Genomic DNA, 21391 nt, shown 5'->3' with positions numbered 1-21391 from the left:
TCCCCCCCCCCCCCAAAGTTATGGCAGGGCAACTTCTTGAACTCCACAGATTTTCAAAAACTGTTTCAAAATTTCAAAAACTAAAAAAAAAAATCATGACATGGGGAAAAAAACAAACAAACAAAAAAAAAAAAACACATTTTGAAATATTGTGGTGAAACACTGAACATGAAATAACTGTAGTATCGCACAGCATGTAAAGAACAGAAATTGATAAGCATATTTATTTTTAAGTTATTAAACGTTTAGTAAAATAATGTATTGAATATTCCGTATGTATTCGCAGTCTATTCCTCATACACATCAGTATTGTACACAAACACGGGCATTGAAACTCTGAGGATATTGAAATTAAACTAACCACCCTATGAGAGTAGTGCCTCATTCTATCCCATGCAAAGTCAATCTGAGAAGGAACACTAGGTGCAATCACAAAACATTTGAATGCATACTGATCTGGTATTGGGTCTTTTCTTACAATGGGAAGGTTACCTGGATTTTACTGTATCTATGTACCTCTACTTAAAATGAGGCAAAAGTGATCATACTCACACACAACTAAAACAAAACAAAATAAACAGATGAAAACAAATGGAATTGCTGTTGAAATAAATCAAATATTCTACTAGCGTAGATAGCTAGCTAGCTAGATATAGATAGCTGGATATATATATATATATATATATATATATATATATATATATATATATATATATATATATATATATATAGATAATATATAGATGTATAGATAGATAATCTAGATATCAGATCTATATAGATAGCTAATTAGATATAGACAGACGTATAGATATATATAGATAGATGTATAGATAGCTAATTAGATAGACAGATGTATACAGATAGATGTATAGATAGCTAATTAGATATATTTAGATAGATGGATAGAATAGATGTATAGATAGATAGATAGATAGATAGTATAGATAGATAGATGGATGTATAGATAGATGTATAGATAGATAGATAGATGTATAGATATATAGATGTATAGATAGATATATAGATGTATAGATATATATATAGATGTATAGATAGACAGATGTATAGATAGATAGATAGATATATAGATGTATAGATAGATATAGATATATAGATGTATAGATAGATATATATATATATATAGATATATATATAGATGTATAGATAGATAGATGGATGTATAGATAGTATAGATGTATAGATATATAGATAGATGTATAGATAGATGTATAGATAGATAGATAGATGGATTTATAGATAGATATATAGATGTATAGATAGATAGATGTATAGATAGACAATGAAGTTACTGAGTTCACTCTTACTCAGCCGCAAACCGGAAGAGCAGATGCGGAAACACGGCCTGACTGGAAAATATATCCCTCCGCTCTTCAATTCTTACAAGAAAAACACACACATATACACAAATACATGACAGACATTGTGTGTGTGTATATACACACACGCACACGTTAATGCAACGTACTTAAACCCTACATATCCTGGTAAAACGGTAGTTTATTTTCTCTACACAGTAGTCCCGCCCACCCTGCCAACAGGGCCGACGCGCCGCGCCCAAACCGCTCACAAGAAAACAAACACAAATACACACACACACACATAAACACACAGAAAAAAAATGAATATCGTTTAAAATACAGGCATCTCTATACCCCTCATTAAAGCATACTGTAGTTTTGGGTGAGAACTCCGTCGTACAGCAGGCAGGACCCCTCCCCCACTTCCCTGTCGTAGATTCATCTTTGCATTTTGGGGCAAGACAGAGCTTTTTTTATCACTTTATTATCGATATATATAAAATTATATATATCAATTATATATCTATATATAAGATATATATATATATATATATATTATTGTTTTGATTCACATTGCAATTCTACTTATTTGAGACAGCCGACAAAGCAGAGTAGGACTGTTTCGTCTCATCCTGTTGTTGTTTTTATAAACGTACATTTTTAATTTTTTTTTTTTTAAAAGCTCTCAAATTGGGCGTTTCTAATGATTTATCTATACAAAAAGATGCCTCTACTTCGGTAGTTTTCTGGCATGTAGACGAAATTATAACAACCAGTCTTTATAAACCCCGGAACGGGGCTGGAAGTTACATAACTTTTCATTTTAAACTTTCTGAGGGTTCTTTCAATGTGTTACTTGACAAACCCGCCCCCTGCACTGTAAACACGCTTATTTTCGAGCTGAAGACGAACAGATGAGATTATTTTATTTACCGTTTTATTTTCTCGCTGTCAGGATCTTTTTTTTTTTTTTTTTTTTTTTTATATCCCTTTTCTTTTCCTGTCCGACTCTGTGAAGCCACGCCGATGCCACCCGCCCACTAGGGGTTAAAGTGACCAATCGAAAGCGAGCGTTTTATAAGTGGCAGGGGGAACCGCCAATGACAGCGTGTCACTAGTCAACTCTTTTTTTTTTCTGAAAGTAATAAAGAGGAAGGACCGCTGGTTTCATTGATGGCCGCGGTGTCCAATAAACGGCGAGTTTCTATTTCGAGACACCTCTGTTAGCCAATGAAAACGAGCGGACGCGTCCTGTGTCGAATTGCCTAATGAGGTCAGTCCCAGAGAAACAAGAAGCTGGCAAACTGCAGGCAGAAAGAGTGAGGCGGTCTTGTCAGGGTTTAAAAAAAAAAAAAGAGGTAACATTAATAATGTTATTATCTCAAAACCCCTCTTTGATAACGCCGGCTCGTGTGTTTCCTGAAAAAAAAATGTTATCATTATAATACAAAGTTTGCAATAATGTATTTACAAGCCATATCCTTTAGTGTAGAAATCAAGGGTGGCGAAAGTTTTGAGCGTTCCACTCCTGGTCTTTGTTCCAACCCTGTTCCAACCCGTTTAATTGAATCAATTAAAACTGCATCCAGGCGGCTGTGCGGGGAATTACCTGTTAAACCTGGAGTGGAGTTTTCCCCCAGGACCGGGATTGGACACGCTGTGTATGAGGGCTATGTAACCGTCTTTGTTTTGATTTGGCGGAAGTCTCATTGACTCAAGTGAAACGCATTTTACAGCAAAGAGGTATTTTCATTTCAAAGCATGATATCTGATGCTACACTGGGTTGAAGAAAACACAAGCCATGCTTTTAGACTGCCTTTTACTTCCTGGGTTACCTCAAGAATTATATAATCCTACTTTTCAAAACTTTTAATTTGGATTAAAGTGATCTGGATTTTCTAATCTTATATTTTGTGATGGAGATTACTTCTATCTAAATCATTTTGATCCGTTTTTTCAGAAAATGTCACTGCTGGATTCCATTTATCCGGATAACAAATACTCACAGTTACAAAATCCAGTTTTTTCTTTTTTTTTTAAGTAGGCATTTAATTATGATATAAACTTATATAACAAAATAAATAAGATTGTGGTAATAATGATTAATACGCAACTTTATTTTTTATTTATTTATTTTAACAAAATCTAAATCACTTTTATTAGTGCATATATAACACATGCAAATAATGGTTATTGTATTTATTCCTACTTCGCGTAAATTAAATAACTACATCTAAATTGAATAAAAATAAAACTTTTGAAAAAACGATGTGTGTTTTTAGACATCTTCATCGTCTTCCTCGTCGATCGGGTGGTTAGTATCTCTCAGACGAGTTTAAAGGAGGCGCATATAAAGGCATATACGTATGCTTTTTTTTTTTTTATTAAAGCTAAATACACGTTTTCCTTTTTTGCTTGGGATGCAAAACTTAAATATTATATTCTAACACTCTATTTGGACATATAGCGTGTGTTCAAACACAGTATCGCTGTTCTATGATCATTTAAAAGCTAAATCCACCTCTGCAGTAGGATCACAATAATCCCGATCTTTTTTAAATTCTGAAAAAAAAAAAAAAAAAAAAAAAAAAAAAAAAACCCCATTGCAACATTTAAATCTTGATTAAAAATGCAATCAGATTATCAAAACCAAATCTGGATCACAGTAATCTTCGTCGCATTTTGATGTTTTGAAAAACCCAATTGCACAATATAATCCAGATCAAAGGCAGAAATCCGACTGGAAAGGTTTTGAAAAACCAGCCCCAGGAGAGTGAAATTGTCCCCACCCCTTCAGTGGCTTCTTTTCTGTCAATAACCAATCATCTGCTTCCCCTCTGACTGACATGCTTTCAGCCAGTAACATGACCCAAAAGACAACGCCGAGGTGAAATAGCCCGGGGAGAACAAGTGCAAACAGATAACCACTAATCAGGCACAGAAACCGGGAAAGTCCTTAACATAAAGAAGCATCAGAAATCGGCTTTAAAATGAAGAAACCTGCGTGCTGTAACAGTGTTCATTTTAAATATTCATGCTTGGGACGTATGCAGCTAAGGGAAGTTAAAAATGGCAAAGCACCTCTATAACTTTAAGTCAAGCTGGTCTGGATAAACATCACAAAGGGTCAAGAAAACAGTAGCCTGCCACCAAGTGACAGCAGTCATTAGCTTCAAATTGTATTTTCCTATTTGTTTTTACTGTCCCTTTATCATTATTTGATGTTCTGTTTATATAGCACTCTTCATGTGGAGCATCCCAGATCACTTTACAATAAAAAAAAAAAAAAAAAAAACATCTATAGAAAAAAAAAAACCTTGGCCAATCAATCTAGCCCACAGGGTCTCCCCTGGTAAAGGCACGGCTGTGTGGGGTGCAGGGCGAATCATACAGGGGAGCCCGGTGGTCCCAAAGGGTCTCCCCTGGTAAAGGCACGGCTGTGTGGGGTGCAGGGCGAGTCATAGTCAGGGAAGACCAGGCTGCTGGTCTTCCACAGGAAGAATTGTCTCTGGGGCTCCTGCAAGGAAATTAAATCGGCAGGGTCCCTAAAGGGGCCATAATGGGCAGGTGCCTGATGAGCTCAAGTTGACACCTGCAGGGCTGGTCTTTGTACTCCCAGGGCTGGTAGCTTGACTCAGTTCAAGGCTGTTGGCCTTGCTCCCTATGAAATCCCCAGTGAAAAATGGAAGCATGTATTGTCCTGACTGTAGGACTCACCCTGCACACCACACAGCCGTGCCTTTACCAACAGGAACCCTTAGAGACCACTTAGATATTTAGTCAGGAGCCTGTATGTAGAAGAAGCACCATGAACGCTGATGGAGTCCTGTAGCTATTACATCAAAGAGGGCAGCTGAAGAACCCATGAGCCCCCAAAGGCTTGAGTGAAATAACCACACTTCATGAACAGTATTTAACAAAGAAGTATATTTAAACCACAACTGAACAGCTGAATTCAGAGAATCACTGTCCTTAGATGAAGCACTGCATCTGTTTAAAATGAAAAAAAAAAAAAATCAGTATAATTTGAACACCTTGACTTGCCCGCTCACTCTGACACTGGGTTTGAATGAATGCAAACCAGACTCGGTAAGAAAAATATTCACTCAGGATCATTGAATATGAAATAGTTCTCAACAGAATAATGACATGTACAAGATGATAAACAGGTTGCGAATCCATCAGCATTATCTTTCTAAAAGTACATAATGCCATTAGAAAATAGCACATGCACTACTTAAGATATTTGTTTTTCCTGTGCAGGTTTTGTCTAAAAAGATCCTTATGCTGCAAATTATTATTATTTTTTTTAAATAACAACGATTGAAATGCAGGCGAAAACAGCCACTTCTTAGTTTACATTAGATCTTACTTGCTGTGACATCCCACAAATACAATAGTTAAATAAAAGAGACATTTATTGAGAAGCTATGCAACAAATAAGTTGCCCTGTTTGAATTGTTCATTTAGGCACTGCGATTGTCTGCAGTTACTCCTCATCTCCTGCAGGGGGCAGGATGATCTTGCTGGGGTCATAGTAATTGCAATCAAGGACGGTGATGCCCTTGGCCTCTCTTTCCTTGATGAGTCTCTCAGCCTCCTGTCTAGCCCACTGCCTCATTCTGAAAAACAAAAAGGAAGATTCAGAATAAAAAGACATTCATTAAAAAAAGTAATGTGGAAATGTATTGGAACAGCCCTTTGCTTCTGTTCTCATTTGTTGTGCATATGAAATCAAACAACTGGAACAGAAAATGTTGGAAAATTGTTAAAATAGACAAATTAGTGAGTCTAACTGAATGAATGATATTAACAGGCCACACGTGCAACCCATTTAAACTTTGTAGAAGCACAAAGTGGGCTACCACTTTCACTCGCAAGTACTTACTGTTTTTATATCGTGGATTACTCAGCGGAAATTGAAATGATCACAGCCAGGGGTTTTCATGCAGGTAAGTATATAACTGATATAAATGAGCAATCTTGAGGTGTTCTAATACATCATGCTGTGATGAAAAGTGTGATCAGCTCATTCAGAGCAGATTTACCACAGCCTTCGTGGCACTTTAATACCTAAACAAGGGGAGTTCTGAAACCCAGGACTGGGTGCAGGAACAGGATTTTGTACCTCTGTGAATAACAAGGGATCGGGGCATTCTGGTGTTAATTTTACTGCCACTGCAGTAGTTGTAGCCAAAATAATACTCTCATACATGTTACCTGCCCAGTCAGCACTGCATACAGGTCTCACATGAAAGAAACGTTACATTGCAAAAACACACTTTCATTTTAAAACACCTCCTACTACTCTGGTTTAAAGACAGTTCTCAGTTTCCCCTGCATGCCTGGCAGGAAATCAGTTATGCTTGCACTTCCTAGGTAATTCCGTTTTCAAGGTCAAGCAGTCATTAGGGGAGGAGGCTGGATGCTGCTCCAATCTCCTCTCCAGGTTACCATGAAAGTATCTGGAATTTTCATTAACCAAGCATAGTGCTGGAGCACAGCATTGCTGTAATCTAGTTGCAAGTTACTGTAAAATGGACATCAATGATTCCTTTTTCAGTCAGGTAACAATAAAATAACGTAGTTCATTTTATTTACATTTTAAAAAGTAAGTTCTGACTAATGCATACAGTGCTTCCACAGTGCAGGTCAGACCTCACATGTCACATGAACACAATGTCTTGTTTCCAAATAATATGTTGCTGCAACTAGTTTGAATTGAAATAAAATCAGATTCTTTTTAAAAGTAACTCCGAAAACACTGGATATTGTGTTTGAAAATGAGATGAACATACCCATGGTCTGGTAGATAGTGCACAAAAGTGCCTCCGATCACTAGAGCAACAGAGATTCCAAAGAAGAAAGCTACTTTCATGTTCCACACGTCCACTTGGGGTTCCTTATGAAACCCATGGAAATCCCTGTTCTGAGGGGAGAAGAAGGGGCAACTTGAATCAGTTATTAAAGCTGATACACTTTTAAATCACTTGAAATTGCCTCCCCAAAGAATGAAGTACCCAATAATACTGTCTTTGAAAAACATCAACAGGAGCTGTACTTATGTAATTTGATTCATTACGTTCAGACTTTTGTGCTTAACAAAATTTTAGTAAGTTATCATAACAATATAGTTAAAGAGAAAATTCACACAATTCACATTTGTAGTTCACACTATAAATAAATAAGTAAACATAAAACAATCCACTAGGAAGTGTCCCATACAGTCCTGAACATGCAGTCTACTCTGTACTGTACAAGCACTTGCCTTTGTGCTATCAATGTGCCCTTTAGCCAGTACTGCTTCAGTCTAGTTTTTCAAGGTTACAACCTTAACCAAGTTGAAACAATATTTTAAGCATCACCGTATGAAGCAATTTTCAAGGGAAATTAAGTTTCATTATGGAATGTAAACTACTGGACTGTAAATCAGACCAAAAAACAAAGGCTATGTTAAATTGATACCAACATATAATAAGTAACCAATACCACTTCATGATACCAAGTTCATTTATCATGTAATGGAATGTATCATTTGTATGTGAAATACAACGTTGCAATACTGAGTAAAACGCTTTGCATTGGAAAAGGCAAGAACATTGAAAATGTACCTCTAGTGATGACGTTGCCGGTTCACCTTCTAGTATAACCTGACCTCCACATGGCCGTGACTGTCATTGCGATCTGCGGGGCTCAGGACGCACCCTGCGGGGCTACCCGCGGCTCCAGGAGACGGTGTCTGAGACAAAAACCGGGCCCCGGGCATCGAGCCGAGTTGAACCCGGGAGCAAGCGGGAAAAATCCGCACTAACCGAGCGGCCATGTCTCCTGCAAACAACATGTTTTACATGTGAATCCTAAGAATAATTTGTGGAAAATAATAACCCACCGTAAAACATAATAACATGTGTGCATATAGCTGTATATGCGGTATGTTATTGTTTTTTACAGTTTATTAGTTTGATTCACATGTAAAGTCACAACTTCTGTTTTACATGTTAACCCTAACAACAATCTTGATAAACAATAACATATCACTTATATGCTCCATTTTCCCAGCATCTTTGAAAAGGGGTCTATCTCCTCAACCACAGTAGCTAGATCGCTCAAATCAACTTTAATTTAAAGAAGACGAATTATAAATGATTTCACATGCCCTCTTTTACACTGAATACTAAGAAAAATTTGTGAACAACAATTACATACCTCATATACGCACACTTCGCCTACCTATCTCGTGCTGCCACGTGTTTTTGGTTTTCTATAAATTGAAGTTGGTTTTAAAAGTACAATTATTGTGGTTTTAAATATCAATCTTGGGTTTTTATCATGGGAAAGTGTATGTATATAGGCATAGTAACTTTACATCGACTCACACGTAGAACTGTGATACAATTCACAATATGTCTTCTTAATTTTTTTTTTGAGAACGCTGTGATGATTGGGAATAACATAATTTGATTGGATCACTGCAGTACACCTTTTTTTTTTTAAATCATTCTTAGGAGTCACATGTAAAACAGAGGCTGTGAAAGAATTTGCAACTGGTCTTCTTTAAATTAAAGTTGGTTTGGACGCTGTAGCTGCTGTGGTTGGGGAGATAAAGCCATTTTACGCTCGTCTGGGAGGCTAAGTGTGCGTAAATGCGGTGTTATATATAGCCTACACCGCTCGGCTATTCTAATCTTGTTTTCTAACCTCTGCAGCTTGCTTGAAAGTTATTTTATTATAATTTGCTCAGTTTTTTGCAGCTATAAAAAAAAGGGAGAAGGGAGAAGGGAGAACACGACCCTCCAGCAAGTCCCCTGTTGACTCCAGGTCTCTGGGCGACCTCGACACGCCCACTCGCTGTGCGTGGCTCAGCGCCCCTATCGGCTGTGCATTATTATTATTATTATTATTATTTTTTTTTTTTTTACTACTTTATGTGCCTTACATTAAAAGAAAAGGAAGTGCAAACATTTATTGCTGCATAAATGGACATTGAAGGCCATTGGCAAAATTAAGTTGCCGCAAATAAATCCTTTTTGTAACAGTTCTTCAAAAACAAGCCGCCCATCTCCTGGAACACATCTCTCAAAGAGAAGGGTTCTACTCGAGATACTTCTTGGTTCCAAAAAAGGACTGGGGCCTTCACCCCATCCTAGACCTGAGACACCTCAACAGGTTCTTAAGGGAGAGGAGGTTGCAGATGGTCACACATCACCACATCCTCCAGACTAAAAGAATTGAATCTGTTCAGTCTTGAACAAAGAAGACTACACGGAGACCTAATTCAAGCATTCAAAATTCTAAAAGGTATTGACAGTGTTGACCCAAGGGACTTTTTCAGCCTGAAAAAAGAAACAAGGACCAGGGGTCACAAATGGAGTTTAGAAAAAGGGGCATTCAGAACAGAAAATAGGAGACACTTTTTTACACAGAGAATTGTGAGGGTCTGGAATCAACTCCCCAGTAATGTTGTTGAAGCCGACACCCTGGGATCCTTTAAGAAGCTGCTTGATGAGATTTTGGGATCAATAAGCTACTAACAACCAAACGAGCAAGATGGGCCGAATGGCCTCCTCTCGTTTGTAAACTTTCTTATGTTCTTCTTATGACTGTCCGGCCGGGTGACTGGTTTACAACAGTGGACCTGAAGGATATGTACTTTCAGGTACCTATTCTTCCAGCGCACAGGAAATGTCTCCGCTTTTCCTTTGAGGGGAGCGTCTTCGAGTCGTCCTTGCTGCCATTCGGCCTCTCCTTAACCTCCCGGCACATTTTCAAAGTTACTGTAGGTTTGTAATATTGCTTTTTATAGTGTGACATGTCACCATTTAGAAAAATAACACAGTGTAACAAATTTTATATTTTATTATTTTTTTTGTTCCTGGGTAGTAAGTGTTATTTTCTAATTGCTTATGCCTCAAAAGTATAGAAAATGGCTATTATTCCCCACAAACTTTGCTTTTGTGACCAGGACAGTGATATTTCAAAATATCACTATTTCCAATGGGAAAACGAGCAAATGTGTGTCTTTTCGTTCACATAAAGTCACAAAAAAACAACATATGAATCCAAATTAACATGTATTTATACTAAAGTAATACAACAATGACGACAAAAGATTTAGTAGTGAGTAGTTTTTCGAGATTTACGATTATACTGTATTTACACTATAAAACTTAGCGGTTTCCATTCTCAATTATTATTTCAATTTAAAATAAACCTCGAATCCATACTCGTTCACTAAGCCTTGTATATATTTTACACAGTATACTAATCCAACAAAATAAGTAACTCCATGCAAGTCAAGGTGTGCGTGACGTTTTCCGCAGTATTAAACCATGATCTATATAGACCGATCCAGAGCCAAATAAACTTTGTACATATTTTATAATAAACTGTAAAGTGATAGCCTTGTACAACACAGGGGTACAGGCATTAAATGGTTCTCACGGGTATTCCAAAACACGTATTTCTTAAACTGATTTTAACTTTACAAGTGTGTGCGTATGAATATGTCCTTATAATGATTTCTAATACAAGGCACTCTGTCCAGTGGACGCTATCTACTCGTCTTGTTGCAGGACTGCAGCCCTCTCATTATTAGCAGTGTTTCTTTGCAACATGAACCCTGCATTCAATGACAAGAAGACACTTCTGCAAGTGGTTTAAAATAGGAGTTTGAATTGTTTCAGCGTAAAATCCCGAATTGAACCACTAGTCGGCAGCATTGAATGAGAAAATGCTACTAATGCTGCCTGGTCTCCCACTGATGCGAATATAAAGTGCGGAAACAGACGAACTGGTTTAATCTGCATTAGAAACGGAAAACACTGACACTCCGGGTATTCCTTGTTATACACACTAATCCTCACACAATTCACTGCGCAAAACACGCATATCAATCACGACTGGATATCATTTCAGAACTGTGAATACAACCAATGCATTATAATTAAGAAACTATTTGTAGGGCTCATGTGCACATCGCAGTGAAACTAATTTTTTTGTGGCTATTTTTTGTGTGTTAATTAAATTCAAAGAAAAAAGGCGCCAAATTCAAATTTATTTGAGCTTCAAAGAGTTGTTAATATTAGAATTAAAGTTCAATTTACCTAAATAAACCAATTAAAGCAAGAGGTTTATTTATTTTTGGTTTGACAAACCCCTTATGGTTATTAAAATGTCTTTAGCATATTAAGAAAAAAAAACAGTAGTTGGCAAGTTACAAAAAAACCTACTTTTACATTAAAACTGAAACTGCGATTGACAGAAATTAAACTCTTTGGTGTTTTGGGTGGCTCTTAGAAGAGCCTTTGTGTTGTTGTCAGGACGGGGCAGGGACGGGCTCGGTTTACTTGGAGCTGGTGTACTTGGTGACGGCCTTGGTGCCCTCAGACACGGCGTGCTTGGCCAGCTCTCCGGGCAGCAGGAGGCGCACGGCTGTCTGGATCTCCCGGGAAGTGATGGTGGAGCGCTTGTTGTAGTGAGCCGGGCGGGACGACTCGCCGGCGATGCGCTCGAAAATGTCGTTGACGAACGAGTTCATGATGCCCATCGCTTTGGAGGAGATGCCGGTGTCGGGGTGGACCTGCTTCAGCACTTTGTACACGTAGATCGCGTAGCTCTCCTTCCTGCTCTTTCTGCGCTTCTTTCCTCCCTTAGGCTGGCTCTTGGCAACAGCCTTCTTGGAGCCTTTCTTCGGCGCGGGTGCAGCTTTCGGTTCTGGCATTTTGTTTCTCTGATGCAGCTCAAAGATGAATGAGTAGCCAGCCCCACAGCGCCGGTATTTATAGAGCGCATATGCAAATTGATACCGATTAACCATTTAGAGCAGGAAAATGTATAATATGAACCAATCAACACGGTTTAAGGCGGGGCGATAAGATGGGGTTGTGTTTTAGAGGCGGCGACGTCACTTTACCGGGGCAAAAAAATTTATTTTTGGCGCATTTAGAATCACAGGGTACGAATATGGCGCATTTTTATTGTATTTCTTGTGAGCAGCATTTACTGAACCAGCACATTTGAATTGCTTTAGCAAAAACATTGTTTTCCATTCAGCTGAAGCTCTTCATCCGAAATGTCCTGATATAACCTTATATACATATGTATTAGATCAGCTACTGACATGTGCACTTGCATTACTAAAATAGGTCAAATAAAAAAAGCATAATATTTTCGTTTAGCTAAATTATTACATCTATACACACACGCTTGCTTTATTAACATAATGTATCAGTCTGGACTTAACAAAATACTAGTTTTGATAATGGAATCAGATCTTTGAAGTAAAGTTGTGGCTCTTAAAAGAGCCTTTGTTGTTCAATGTAGTTTTTTAACCGGGTTGCGGTTTAAGCGCGTTCGCCTCGGATGCGGCGAGCCAGCTGGATGTCTTTGGGCATGATGGTGACTCTCTTGGCGTGAATGGCACACAGGTTGGTGTCCTCAAAGAGCCCGACCAGGTAAGCCTCGCTAGCCTCCTGCAGCGCCATCACAGCGGAGCTCTGGAAGCGCAGGTCGGTCTTGAAATCCTGAGCGATTTCTCTGACCAGCCGCTGGAAAGGCAGCTTGCGGATCAGCAGCTCGGTGGATTTCTGATAGCGGCGGATCTCTCTCAAAGCCACAGTCCCGGGTCTGTAACGGTGAGGCTTCTTCACTCCGCCGGTAGCAGGGGCGCTCTTTCGGGCAGCCTTGGTAGCGAGTTGCTTCCTCGGCGCCTTTCCTCCGGTAGATTTACGAGCGGTTTGCTTGGTTCTTGCCATCTTTCCCTGCTTTCAGTCAGTCACTATGCGAGTAAATTCCTGTTTGAATGACGGAAAGACGGTGAATCAGACTTTATAGCGACAGCCGGGTTGCCCTGATTGGATAAAACTCGCGAGACAAAAGTCCGTTTCTCATTGGCCAGATTGTAAATACTCAATCGTGATTGGATCATTTGAAGTTGGCGCCTCTTTCCTTGTTTGAACGTCTTTCACTGCTGTTCAGCAGCCATGAATATTCAAATATTTCCTTTCTTTTTGCTCGTTGAATTTTTTTTTTTTTTTTTTTTAATTTTTAATATTTTATTATCATTGATACATTCATGTTATTTTGCTTGGGGTGTAACTTCATTAAACTGACGGCTCTACAATTTCACTTTAATCTAAACTAACGACACACCATATCGCCTTTACCAGGTGAAAAACACGGTCTGTTTTAAACAATTCAAACTCCGATTCACTAAACAGCTTTACCTGCCAGTGACGCAGGTTTAATTCGACAGCTAACACTTTGTGAAAGATTGCATTAGTCAGTATGAAATACAATACTAGCGCTAATCAGAACCGAAATCGTTCCAACCAATTTTCTTGGATCAAATCGCAACAAGCATGCTTTCTGTGTACGGGATAATAAATGTATTATAGTGTATCGCTTTCACATGCATGAAGAAATCAATGAATATAGCTCTCTAGTGAAGTGGTGGGCGGCTCTGAAAAGAGCCTTTGGGTTTGTGAAGTCTAAACGCGGGTCAGTCAGGCTGGTTTACTTGCTCTTGGCGGGCTTCTCGGTTTTCTTGGGCAGCAGCACGGCCTGGATGTTGGGCAGCACTCCGCCCTGAGCGATGGTCACGCCTCCCATCAGCTTGTTGAGCTCCTCGTCGTTGCGCACAGCGAGCTGCAGGTGACGCGGGATGATGCGGGTTTTCTTGTTGTCCCGGGCGGCGTTCCCGGCCAGCTCCAGGATTTCAGCAGTCAGGTACTCGAGCACAGCGGCCAGATAGACCGGGGCTCCAGCGCCGACACGCTGGGCGTAGTTTCCCTTCCGCAGCAGCCTGTGGACACGGCCGACTGGGAACTGCAGTCCTGCCCTGGAGGAGCGAGTCTTAGCCTTAGCTCTCGCCTTTCCGCCGGTTTTTCCTCTTCCAGACATTGCGCTGTATTCTTACTGATACCACTGTATTAATAAATCAGCCAAAACGACGGGTCGTCTTTTATAGACTGAAAATCGCTCTGATTGGTTAAAACGTGCTGTAGCTGGGTAGCCTATCACAACACATCAGGATCACGATTGGTCTACAACTTTTTTTTTTTTTTAATGCGTGTCGCTGATGACGTGTTTTTGCCAAAGCTACGATCGCGGCTTTTTTAAAAAATCAGTATTTCTAATGTAAAAGCCAAGTGCATTCTCCATTACTTTAATATAAACTAAACCTCGACTGTGTTCCACATTATTATATATAGACCTAAACAAAGCCAATGCAGTTCACAAAACTACAAAAAGTTGATATGTAAATGTGTATTACTATACGAAAGAAGCAGCATCAGGAAAAAAAATAATTGCTTCACAACATAATTTGCAGATGCCATTGAAAAGCAGCTGTTTTACTTGTAGCTTCAATGACTGTTAAAAAGATCTTTTTTCTATCGGCAGCTTCATTTTTTACAAACGCACCCAAACTGGAACGGCAACATGTTCTTGTATACAGCTGAGTGTTTTGCTACTTTAACTCAAATATGTGAGGGTCTGCTTACAAGTGATCCGCTCTACCAGAACTGATGAATTATATAAATTAAGACACTATTTTTTTGCTTATGGTCATATCCATCTCTAAATAAAACTGAACTTGGTTTAATACACATTATTTTTTTTAAAAAAGCGCCAAAAGTAAAAACAAACATCGTTAAAGAAAAAGGCGCCCAATTGAAACTTTTTCAGCGCCTAAAAACCTCATCATTATAAACATATAATATAACTGTTGAAATTTACCTAGACACAAATTAGTAAAGAATCATGTTTATTTTTTAAATATGTATTGTTATTCAAGTGTGTGCGTATATAAACACACTATGACTTGCCAATTGAAATAAAGACAAACCTTCGTAAACGTTAATAATCCTAAACACAGGAATTCATCTCTCTCTGTGGTGTTTTGGGTGGCTCTTAGAAGAGCCTTTGTGTTGCTGGAAGGACGGGGCAGGGACGGGCTCGGTTTACTTGGAGCTGGTGTACTTGGTGACGGCCTTGGTGCCCTCAGACACGGCGTGCTTGGCCAGCTCTCCGGGCAGCAGGAGGCGCACGGCTGTCTGGATCTCCCGGGAAGTGATGGTGGAGCGCTTGTTGTAGTGAGCCAGGCGGGACGACTCGCCGGCGATGCGCTCGAAAATGTCGTTGACGAACGAGTTCATGATGCCCATCGCTTTGGAGGAGATGCCGGTGTCGGGGTGGACCTGCTTCAGCACTTTGTACACGTAGATCGCGTAGCTCTCCTTCCTGCTCTTTCTGCGCTTCTTTCCTCCCTTAGGCTGGCTCTTGGCAACAGCCTTCTTGGAGCCTTTCTTCGGCGCGGGTGCAGCTTTCGGTTCGGGCATTTTCTTCCTCTGATGCAGCTCAAAGATGAATGAGTAGCCAGCCCCACAGCGCCGGTATTTATACAGCCTGTATGCAAATTACTACCCAACAATCCTTTACATTGAGAATGTTCAACTACGAACCAACCAGCGCTCCCGGGTGACGGAGTGCTTCGCTGTGATTGGTTGTACTCAGGGAACGCTGAGGAAGGGGTGGTGACTTTGCCGAGAGCGGACTTTTTTTTTTTTTTTTTTTTTTCGAGTTCACATTTGAATTAAGCCGCGGGCCTTTTTTTTTAATTATTATTTTTTTTTTTTTTTTTTACAACGGTCACTTCAGATTTTGTTTTTCTTTTATTAAATGCGTCAATAATTCAATGTACAGTAATACTGAACCCCACTCCCGATGCGTCTTAAATATACAACAAATACTAATATTACAGATATATTGTGAACCCCGGGGCGCTCTGCTGCGCTCATTAAACGCGTTGAAACTCAATATCAGTATCGATGCTTCTTGACTTCGTGCTTCTGTTTAAGAGAGCGATTGTTTCACAGCAGCTTGAATGGTGATACTTCGCCTCGAATTCAGAAAAGACGATGCTGTGGATTTAATAAGCTTTGGTTCAGGATTCACTGTTTTTATTAGACTGGTTTAGGAAAACTAAATTGGGTAAGATTTAAAAATGTTTCCGGGCTTTAATCCTGCACAAGGGGAGCCTCTGCTTAACTGAGCTCGTGTTTAATCATTGTTAACACTAAGGGTTACTTTTATTTTGTTGCATTCAATAGACTTGTTCAATTAAATTATTGATCCAGATCGGTGTTTAGGGGCTACAGAAATCTAACAAAGTAGTTTAAACTAAAAAAATGATCCAGAAACACAGCGTGAAATAGGTCTAAGAGTAATAAAACACGTCACCGATAGCTAGCTAAAAATAAATAAAAACCACTGAAACCAAAACCCTCGTCGACTACAACGTAAAAGATTCTTGATAAAAACATGTTTTTCCCCCTTTTAAGCAATTTACTGGCTTACAAAAGTGTAGTTTGTTTTGTAATTCAAAGCTCCTTAAAAGAAACGGTGGGCGGCTCTTAAAAGAGCCTTTGTGTTCGTGTTTCGTGTCCAGATCTCTAGCCCCCGAACCCGTAGAGAGTGCGCCCCTGGCGCTTCAGCGCGTACACCACATCCATAGCGGTGACGGTCTTTCTCTTGGCGTGCTCGGTGTAGGTGACGGCATCCCGGATCACATTCTCCAGGAACACCTTCAGCACCCCGCGGGTCTCCTCATAGATCAGCCCGGAGATTCGCTTCACTCCTCCGCGGCGAGCCAGGCGGCGGATAGCAGGCTTGGTGATGCCCTGGATGTTATCACGGAGCACTTTGCGGTGACGCTTAGCGCCTCCTTTCCCGAGTCCTTTACCTCCCTTGCCACGTCCAGACATCTTCACAACAGCAGAAGCAAATATCAAACTGAAATGAAAACTATGCCGCGAGTCTCACTGTTATGAATACTAAGCGGACCTGGTTGAAATTTCCAGTCCTAGAAAGAGCGCCTTTACCACAGACACGCCCTCAATGAGATCACTTAGCTGTCTGTGAGTGAGTTTCATTTTAACCGTTTCATTTCGACAGATTTAAATGATTTTTGTATTGATGTTTGCACAATGTTAAAACATTCATAGCAGACACACACAAAACAAGCATTAATAAAATACACTGTATTTGGGTGTAGATATGCCCGCGTCAATTTTAACACAACACAAGGGTGCCTGTTCAGCATGTGTTTGCAAGGACTACCTGGAGACCGTTCGCTATGAGAAGTGTGTGATTTTCAAACAGCAGCATGTTTGTTTTCACTCGCCTGTGCTACTAAAACATGCAGTTGAAACTGCGTTTACAATGAAATACAAGTCACGTAACTAATGACTACCTATTACCTGTAACATTACTACAAAACCACAAGTACCTTTCTGCAAACTTGAGTGTAGATATTTGAGATGTCATTTCTCCAATACGAACATTTTCTTTCAAAAACAGAAACGAGGAAAAGACCTTATACGATTCTAATTTATCTAAAAGGCACAATTGAAACAGGAATTCATCTCTCTCTGTGGTGTTTTGGGTGGCTCTTAGAAGAGCCTTTGTGTTGCTGGAAGGACGGGGCAGGGACGGGCTCGGTTTACTTGGAGCTGGTGTACTTGGTGACGGCCTTGGTGCCCTCAGACACGGCGTGCTTGGCCAGCTCTCCGGGCAGCAGGAGGCGCACGGCTGTCTGGATCTCCCGGGAAGTGATGGTGGAGCGCTTGTTGTAGTGAGCCAGGCGGGACGACTCGCCGGCGATGCGCTCGAAAATGTCGTTGACGAACGAGTTCATGATGCCCATCGCTTTGGAAGAGATGCCGGTGTCGGGGTGGACCTGCTTCAGCACTTTGTACACGTAGATCGCGTAGCTCTCCTTCCTGCTCTTTCTGCGCTTCTTTCCTCCCTTAGGCTGGCTCTTGGCAACAGCCTTCTTGGAGCCTTTCTTCGGCGCGGGTGCAGCTTTCGGTTCGGGCATTTTCTTCCTCTGATGCAGCTCAAAGATGAATGAGTAGCCAGCCCCACAGCGCCAGTATTTATAGAGCGCATATGCAAATTGATACCGATTAACCATTTAGAGCAGGAAAATGTATAATATGAACCAATCAACACGGTTTAAGGCGGGGCGATAAGATGGGGTTGTGTTTTAGAGGCGGCGACGTCACTTGACCGGGGCAAAAAAATTTATTTTTGGGGCATTGTACGAATCACAGGGTACGAATATGGCCCATTTTTATTGTATTTCTTGTGAGCAGCATTTACTGAACCAGCACATTTGAATTGCTTTAGCAAAAACATTGTTTTCCATTCAGCTGAAGCTCTTCATCCGAAATGTCCTGATATAACCTTATATACATATGTATTAGATCAGCTACTGACATGTGCACTTACGTTACTAAAATAGGTCAAATAAAAAAGCATAATATTTTCGTTTAGCTAAATTATTACATCTATACACACACGCTTTGTAATAACACCTTACCGATCAAAAACAGCAACAGAATACATACGCTTGCTTTATTAACATAATGTATTAGTCTGGACTTAACGAAATACTAGTTTTGATAATGGAATCAGATCTTTGAAGTAAAGTTGTGGCTCTTAAAAGAGCCTTTGTTGTTCAATGTAGTTTTTTAACCGGGTTGCGGTTTAAGCGCGTTCGCCTCGGATGCGGCGAGCCAGCTGGATGTCTTTGGGCATGATGGTGACTCTCTTGGCGTGAATGGCACACAGGTTGGTGTCCTCAAAGAGCCCGACCAGGTAAGCCTCGCTAGCCTCCTGCAGCGCCATCACAGCGGAGCTCTGGAAGCGCAGGTCGGTCTTGAAATCCTGAGCGATTTCTCTGACCAGCCGCTGGAAAGGCAGCTTGCGGATCAGCAGCTCGGTGGATTTCTGATAGCGGCGGATCTCTCTCAAAGCCACAGTCCCGGGTCTGTAACGGTGAGGCTTCTTCACTCCGCCGGTAGCAGGGGCGCTCTTTCGGGCAGCCTTGGTAGCGAGTTGCTTCCTCGGCGCCTTTCCTCCGGTAGATTTACGAGCGGTTTGCTTGGTTCTTGCCATCTTTCCCTGCTTTCAGTCAGTCACTATGCGAGTAAATTCCTGTTTGAATGACGGAAAGACGGTGAATCAGACTTTATAGCAACAGCCGGGTTGCCCTGATTGGATAAAACTCGCGAGACAAGAGTCCGTTTCTCATTGGCCAGATTGTAAATACTCAATCGTGATTGGATCATTTGAGGTTGGCGCTTCTTGCTTTGTTTGAACGTCATTCACTCTAGTTCATGAGTAAATACACAACTATTCGCGTACTTTTTTCCCCTCGTTAAAAGTGAATTCATTCTTTCTTTCTTTTTAAATCTCAATATAAAGATTATCATATACACATCCATGTTATTTTGCTTGGGATGTAATTCCATTAAACTGACGCCTCTATAATTTCACAGTGAAACAAACTCACGACACACCATATCGCCGTTACTGGGCGATTAGAGTGTACTTTAAACAATAAGCATATATTCACAGATAATATTTATCTGTAGCGACTTCGAGGGAGGTAAATGCATTATAGGGACTCATCTTCAGCAGCGTGAAGAAATCAATGAATATAGCTCTCTAGTGAAGCGGTGGGCGGCTCTGAAAAGAGCCTTTGGGTTTGTGAAGTCTAAACGCGGGTCAGTCAGGCTGGTTTACTTGCTCTTGGCGGGCTTCTCGGTTTTCTTGGGCAGCAGCACGGCCTGGATGTTGGGCAGCACGCCGCCCTGAGCGATGGTCACGCCTCCCATCAGCTTGTTGAGCTCCTCGTCGTTGCGCACAGCGAGCTGCAGGTGACGCGGGATGATGCGGGTTTTCTTGTTGTCCCGGGCGGCGTTCCCGGCCAGCTCCAGGATTTCAGCAGTCAGGTACTCGAGCACAGCGGCCAGATAGACCGGGGCTCCAGCGCCGACACGCTGGGCATAGTTTCCCTTCCGCAGCAGCCTGTGGACACGGCCGACTGGGAACTGCAGTCCTGCCCTGGAGGAGCGAGTCTTAGCCTTGGCTCTCGCCTTTCCGCCGGTTTTCCCTCTTCCAGACATTGCGCTGTATTCTTATTGATACCACTGTATTAATAAAACAGCCAAGACGACTGATAGTTTTTTATAGACTGAATATCGCTCTGATTGGTTAAAACGTTCTGTAGCTGGGTAGCCTATCACAGCACATCATGAGTGATCTCATGAGGGCGTGTCTGTGGTAAATGCGCTCTTTCTAGGACTGGAAATTTCAACCAGGTCCGCTTAGTATTCATAACAGTGAGACTCGCTGCATAGTTTTCATTTCAGTTTGATATTTGCTTCTGCTGTTATGAAGATGTCTGGACGTGGCAAGGGAGGCGCTAAGCGTCACCGCAAAGTGCTCCGTGATAACAACTACACTTTGTAAGCCAGTAAATTGCTTAAAAGGGGGAAAAACATGTTTTTATCAAGAATCTTTTACGTTGTAGTCGACGAGGGTTTTGGTTTCAGTGGTTTTTATTTATTTTTAGCTAGCTATCGGTGACGTGTTTTATTACTCTTAGACCTATTTCACGCTGTGTTTCTGGATCATTTTTTTAGTTTAAACTACTTTGTTAGATTTCTGTAGCCCCTAAACACCGATCTGGATCAATAATTTAATTGAACAAGTCTATTGAATGCAACAAAATAAAAGTAACCCTTAGTGTTAACAATGATTAAACACGAGCTCAGTTAAGCAGAGGCTCCCCTTGTGCAGGATTAAAGCCCGGAAACATTTTTAAATCTTACCCAATTTAGTTTTCCTAAACCAGTCTAATAAAAACAGTGAATCCTGAACCAAAGCTTATTAAATCCACAGCATCGTCTTTTCTGAATTCGAGGCGAAGTATCACAGTTCAAGCTGCTGTGAAACAATCGCTCTCTTAAACAGAAGCACACAGTCAAAAGCATCGATACTGATATTGAGTTTCAACGCGTTTAATGAGCGCAGCAGAGCGCCCCGGGGTTCACAATATATCTGTAATATTAGTATTTGTTGTATATTTAAGACGCATCGGGAGTGGGGTTCAGTATTACTGTACATTGAATTATTCAACTTAATAACACATTTATAAAATTACAAAATATATAAACTTTGATTGTAAAAAAATACATATTTATATGATATACTATTG

At 40.5% G+C, this 21391-nt stretch overlaps 7 protein-coding genes and 1 pseudogene across 7 annotated transcripts in view; all 8 read right to left on the bottom strand.

The window, feature by feature from the left end:
* LOC121305409 (rho-related GTP-binding protein RhoA-C) overlaps positions 1-2352 on the bottom strand; it is a 17601-nt gene extending 15249 nt beyond the window's left edge. Inside the window, exon 1 of the mRNA XM_041237064.1 lies at positions 2256-2352. The gene's annotated coding sequence lies outside the window, so the exon portion shown is untranslated. The remainder of the gene's footprint in view (positions 1-2255) is intronic.
* A 3460-nt stretch (positions 2353-5812) lies between these two features.
* LOC121305423 lies at positions 5813-8146 on the bottom strand (annotated as a pseudogene).
* A 3474-nt stretch (positions 8147-11620) lies between these two features.
* LOC121305435 (histone H2B 5-like) lies at positions 11621-12047 on the bottom strand. The gene has a single exon (XM_041237089.1). The coding sequence runs from the start codon at positions 12041-12043 to the stop codon at positions 11666-11668; it is 378 nt and encodes a 125-aa protein (XP_041093023.1). The 5' UTR covers positions 12044-12047; the 3' UTR covers positions 11621-11665.
* A 1340-nt stretch (positions 12048-13387) lies between these two features.
* On the bottom strand, positions 13388-14245 carry LOC121305425 (histone H2A). The gene has a single exon (XM_041237079.1). The coding sequence runs from the start codon at positions 14221-14223 to the stop codon at positions 13837-13839; it is 387 nt and encodes a 128-aa protein (XP_041093013.1). The 5' UTR covers positions 14224-14245; the 3' UTR covers positions 13388-13836.
* A 951-nt stretch (positions 14246-15196) lies between these two features.
* On the bottom strand, positions 15197-15743 carry LOC121305433 (histone H2B 5-like). The gene has a single exon (XM_041237087.1). The coding sequence runs from the start codon at positions 15660-15662 to the stop codon at positions 15285-15287; it is 378 nt and encodes a 125-aa protein (XP_041093021.1). The 5' UTR covers positions 15663-15743; the 3' UTR covers positions 15197-15284.
* Positions 15744-16688: 945 nt separating this feature from the next.
* On the bottom strand, positions 16689-17226 carry LOC121305442 (histone H4). Its single transcript, XM_041237092.1, has one exon. It carries the CDS (start codon positions 17085-17087, stop codon positions 16776-16778), a length of 312 nt encoding a protein of 103 aa, XP_041093026.1. The 5' UTR covers positions 17088-17226; the 3' UTR covers positions 16689-16775.
* Positions 17227-17736: 510 nt separating this feature from the next.
* On the bottom strand, positions 17737-18242 carry LOC121305419 (histone H2B 5-like). Its single transcript, XM_041237074.1, has one exon. It carries the CDS (start codon positions 18200-18202, stop codon positions 17825-17827), a length of 378 nt encoding a protein of 125 aa, XP_041093008.1. The 5' UTR covers positions 18203-18242; the 3' UTR covers positions 17737-17824.
* Positions 18243-19789: 1547 nt separating this feature from the next.
* Positions 19790-20303, bottom strand: LOC121305427 (histone H2A). Its single transcript, XM_041237081.1, has one exon. It carries the CDS (start codon positions 20295-20297, stop codon positions 19911-19913), a length of 387 nt encoding a protein of 128 aa, XP_041093015.1. The 5' UTR covers positions 20298-20303; the 3' UTR covers positions 19790-19910.
* Positions 20304-21391: the final 1088 nt, after the last annotated feature.

This window comes from Polyodon spathula, chromosome 43 (genome assembly GCF_017654505.1).
Source record: "Polyodon spathula isolate WHYD16114869_AA chromosome 43, ASM1765450v1, whole genome shotgun sequence".
Lineage (NCBI taxonomy): Eukaryota > Metazoa > Chordata > Actinopteri > Acipenseriformes > Polyodontidae > Polyodon > Polyodon spathula.
The sequence above is the reverse complement of the archived record's forward strand: the minus strand, read 5'-3'. Positions and strand labels throughout refer to the sequence as shown.

Bases quoted from the DNA above. Each gene is read 5' to 3' on its own strand.
- LOC121305433 (XM_041237087.1), bottom strand. From the start codon at position 15,662: ATGCCCGAACCGAAAGCTGCACCCGCGCCGAAGAAAGGCTCCAAGAAG.
- LOC121305427 (XM_041237081.1), bottom strand. From the start codon at position 20,297: ATGTCTGGAAGAGGGAAAACCGGCGGAAAGGCGAGAGCCAAGGCTAAG.
- LOC121305442 (XM_041237092.1), bottom strand. From the start codon at position 17,087: ATGTCTGGACGTGGCAAGGGAGGTAAAGGACTCGGGAAAGGAGGCGCT.
- LOC121305425 (XM_041237079.1), bottom strand. From the start codon at position 14,223: ATGTCTGGAAGAGGAAAAACCGGCGGAAAGGCGAGAGCTAAGGCTAAG.
- LOC121305419 (XM_041237074.1), bottom strand. From the start codon at position 18,202: ATGCCCGAACCGAAAGCTGCACCCGCGCCGAAGAAAGGCTCCAAGAAG.
- LOC121305435 (XM_041237089.1), bottom strand. From the start codon at position 12,043: ATGCCAGAACCGAAAGCTGCACCCGCGCCGAAGAAAGGCTCCAAGAAG.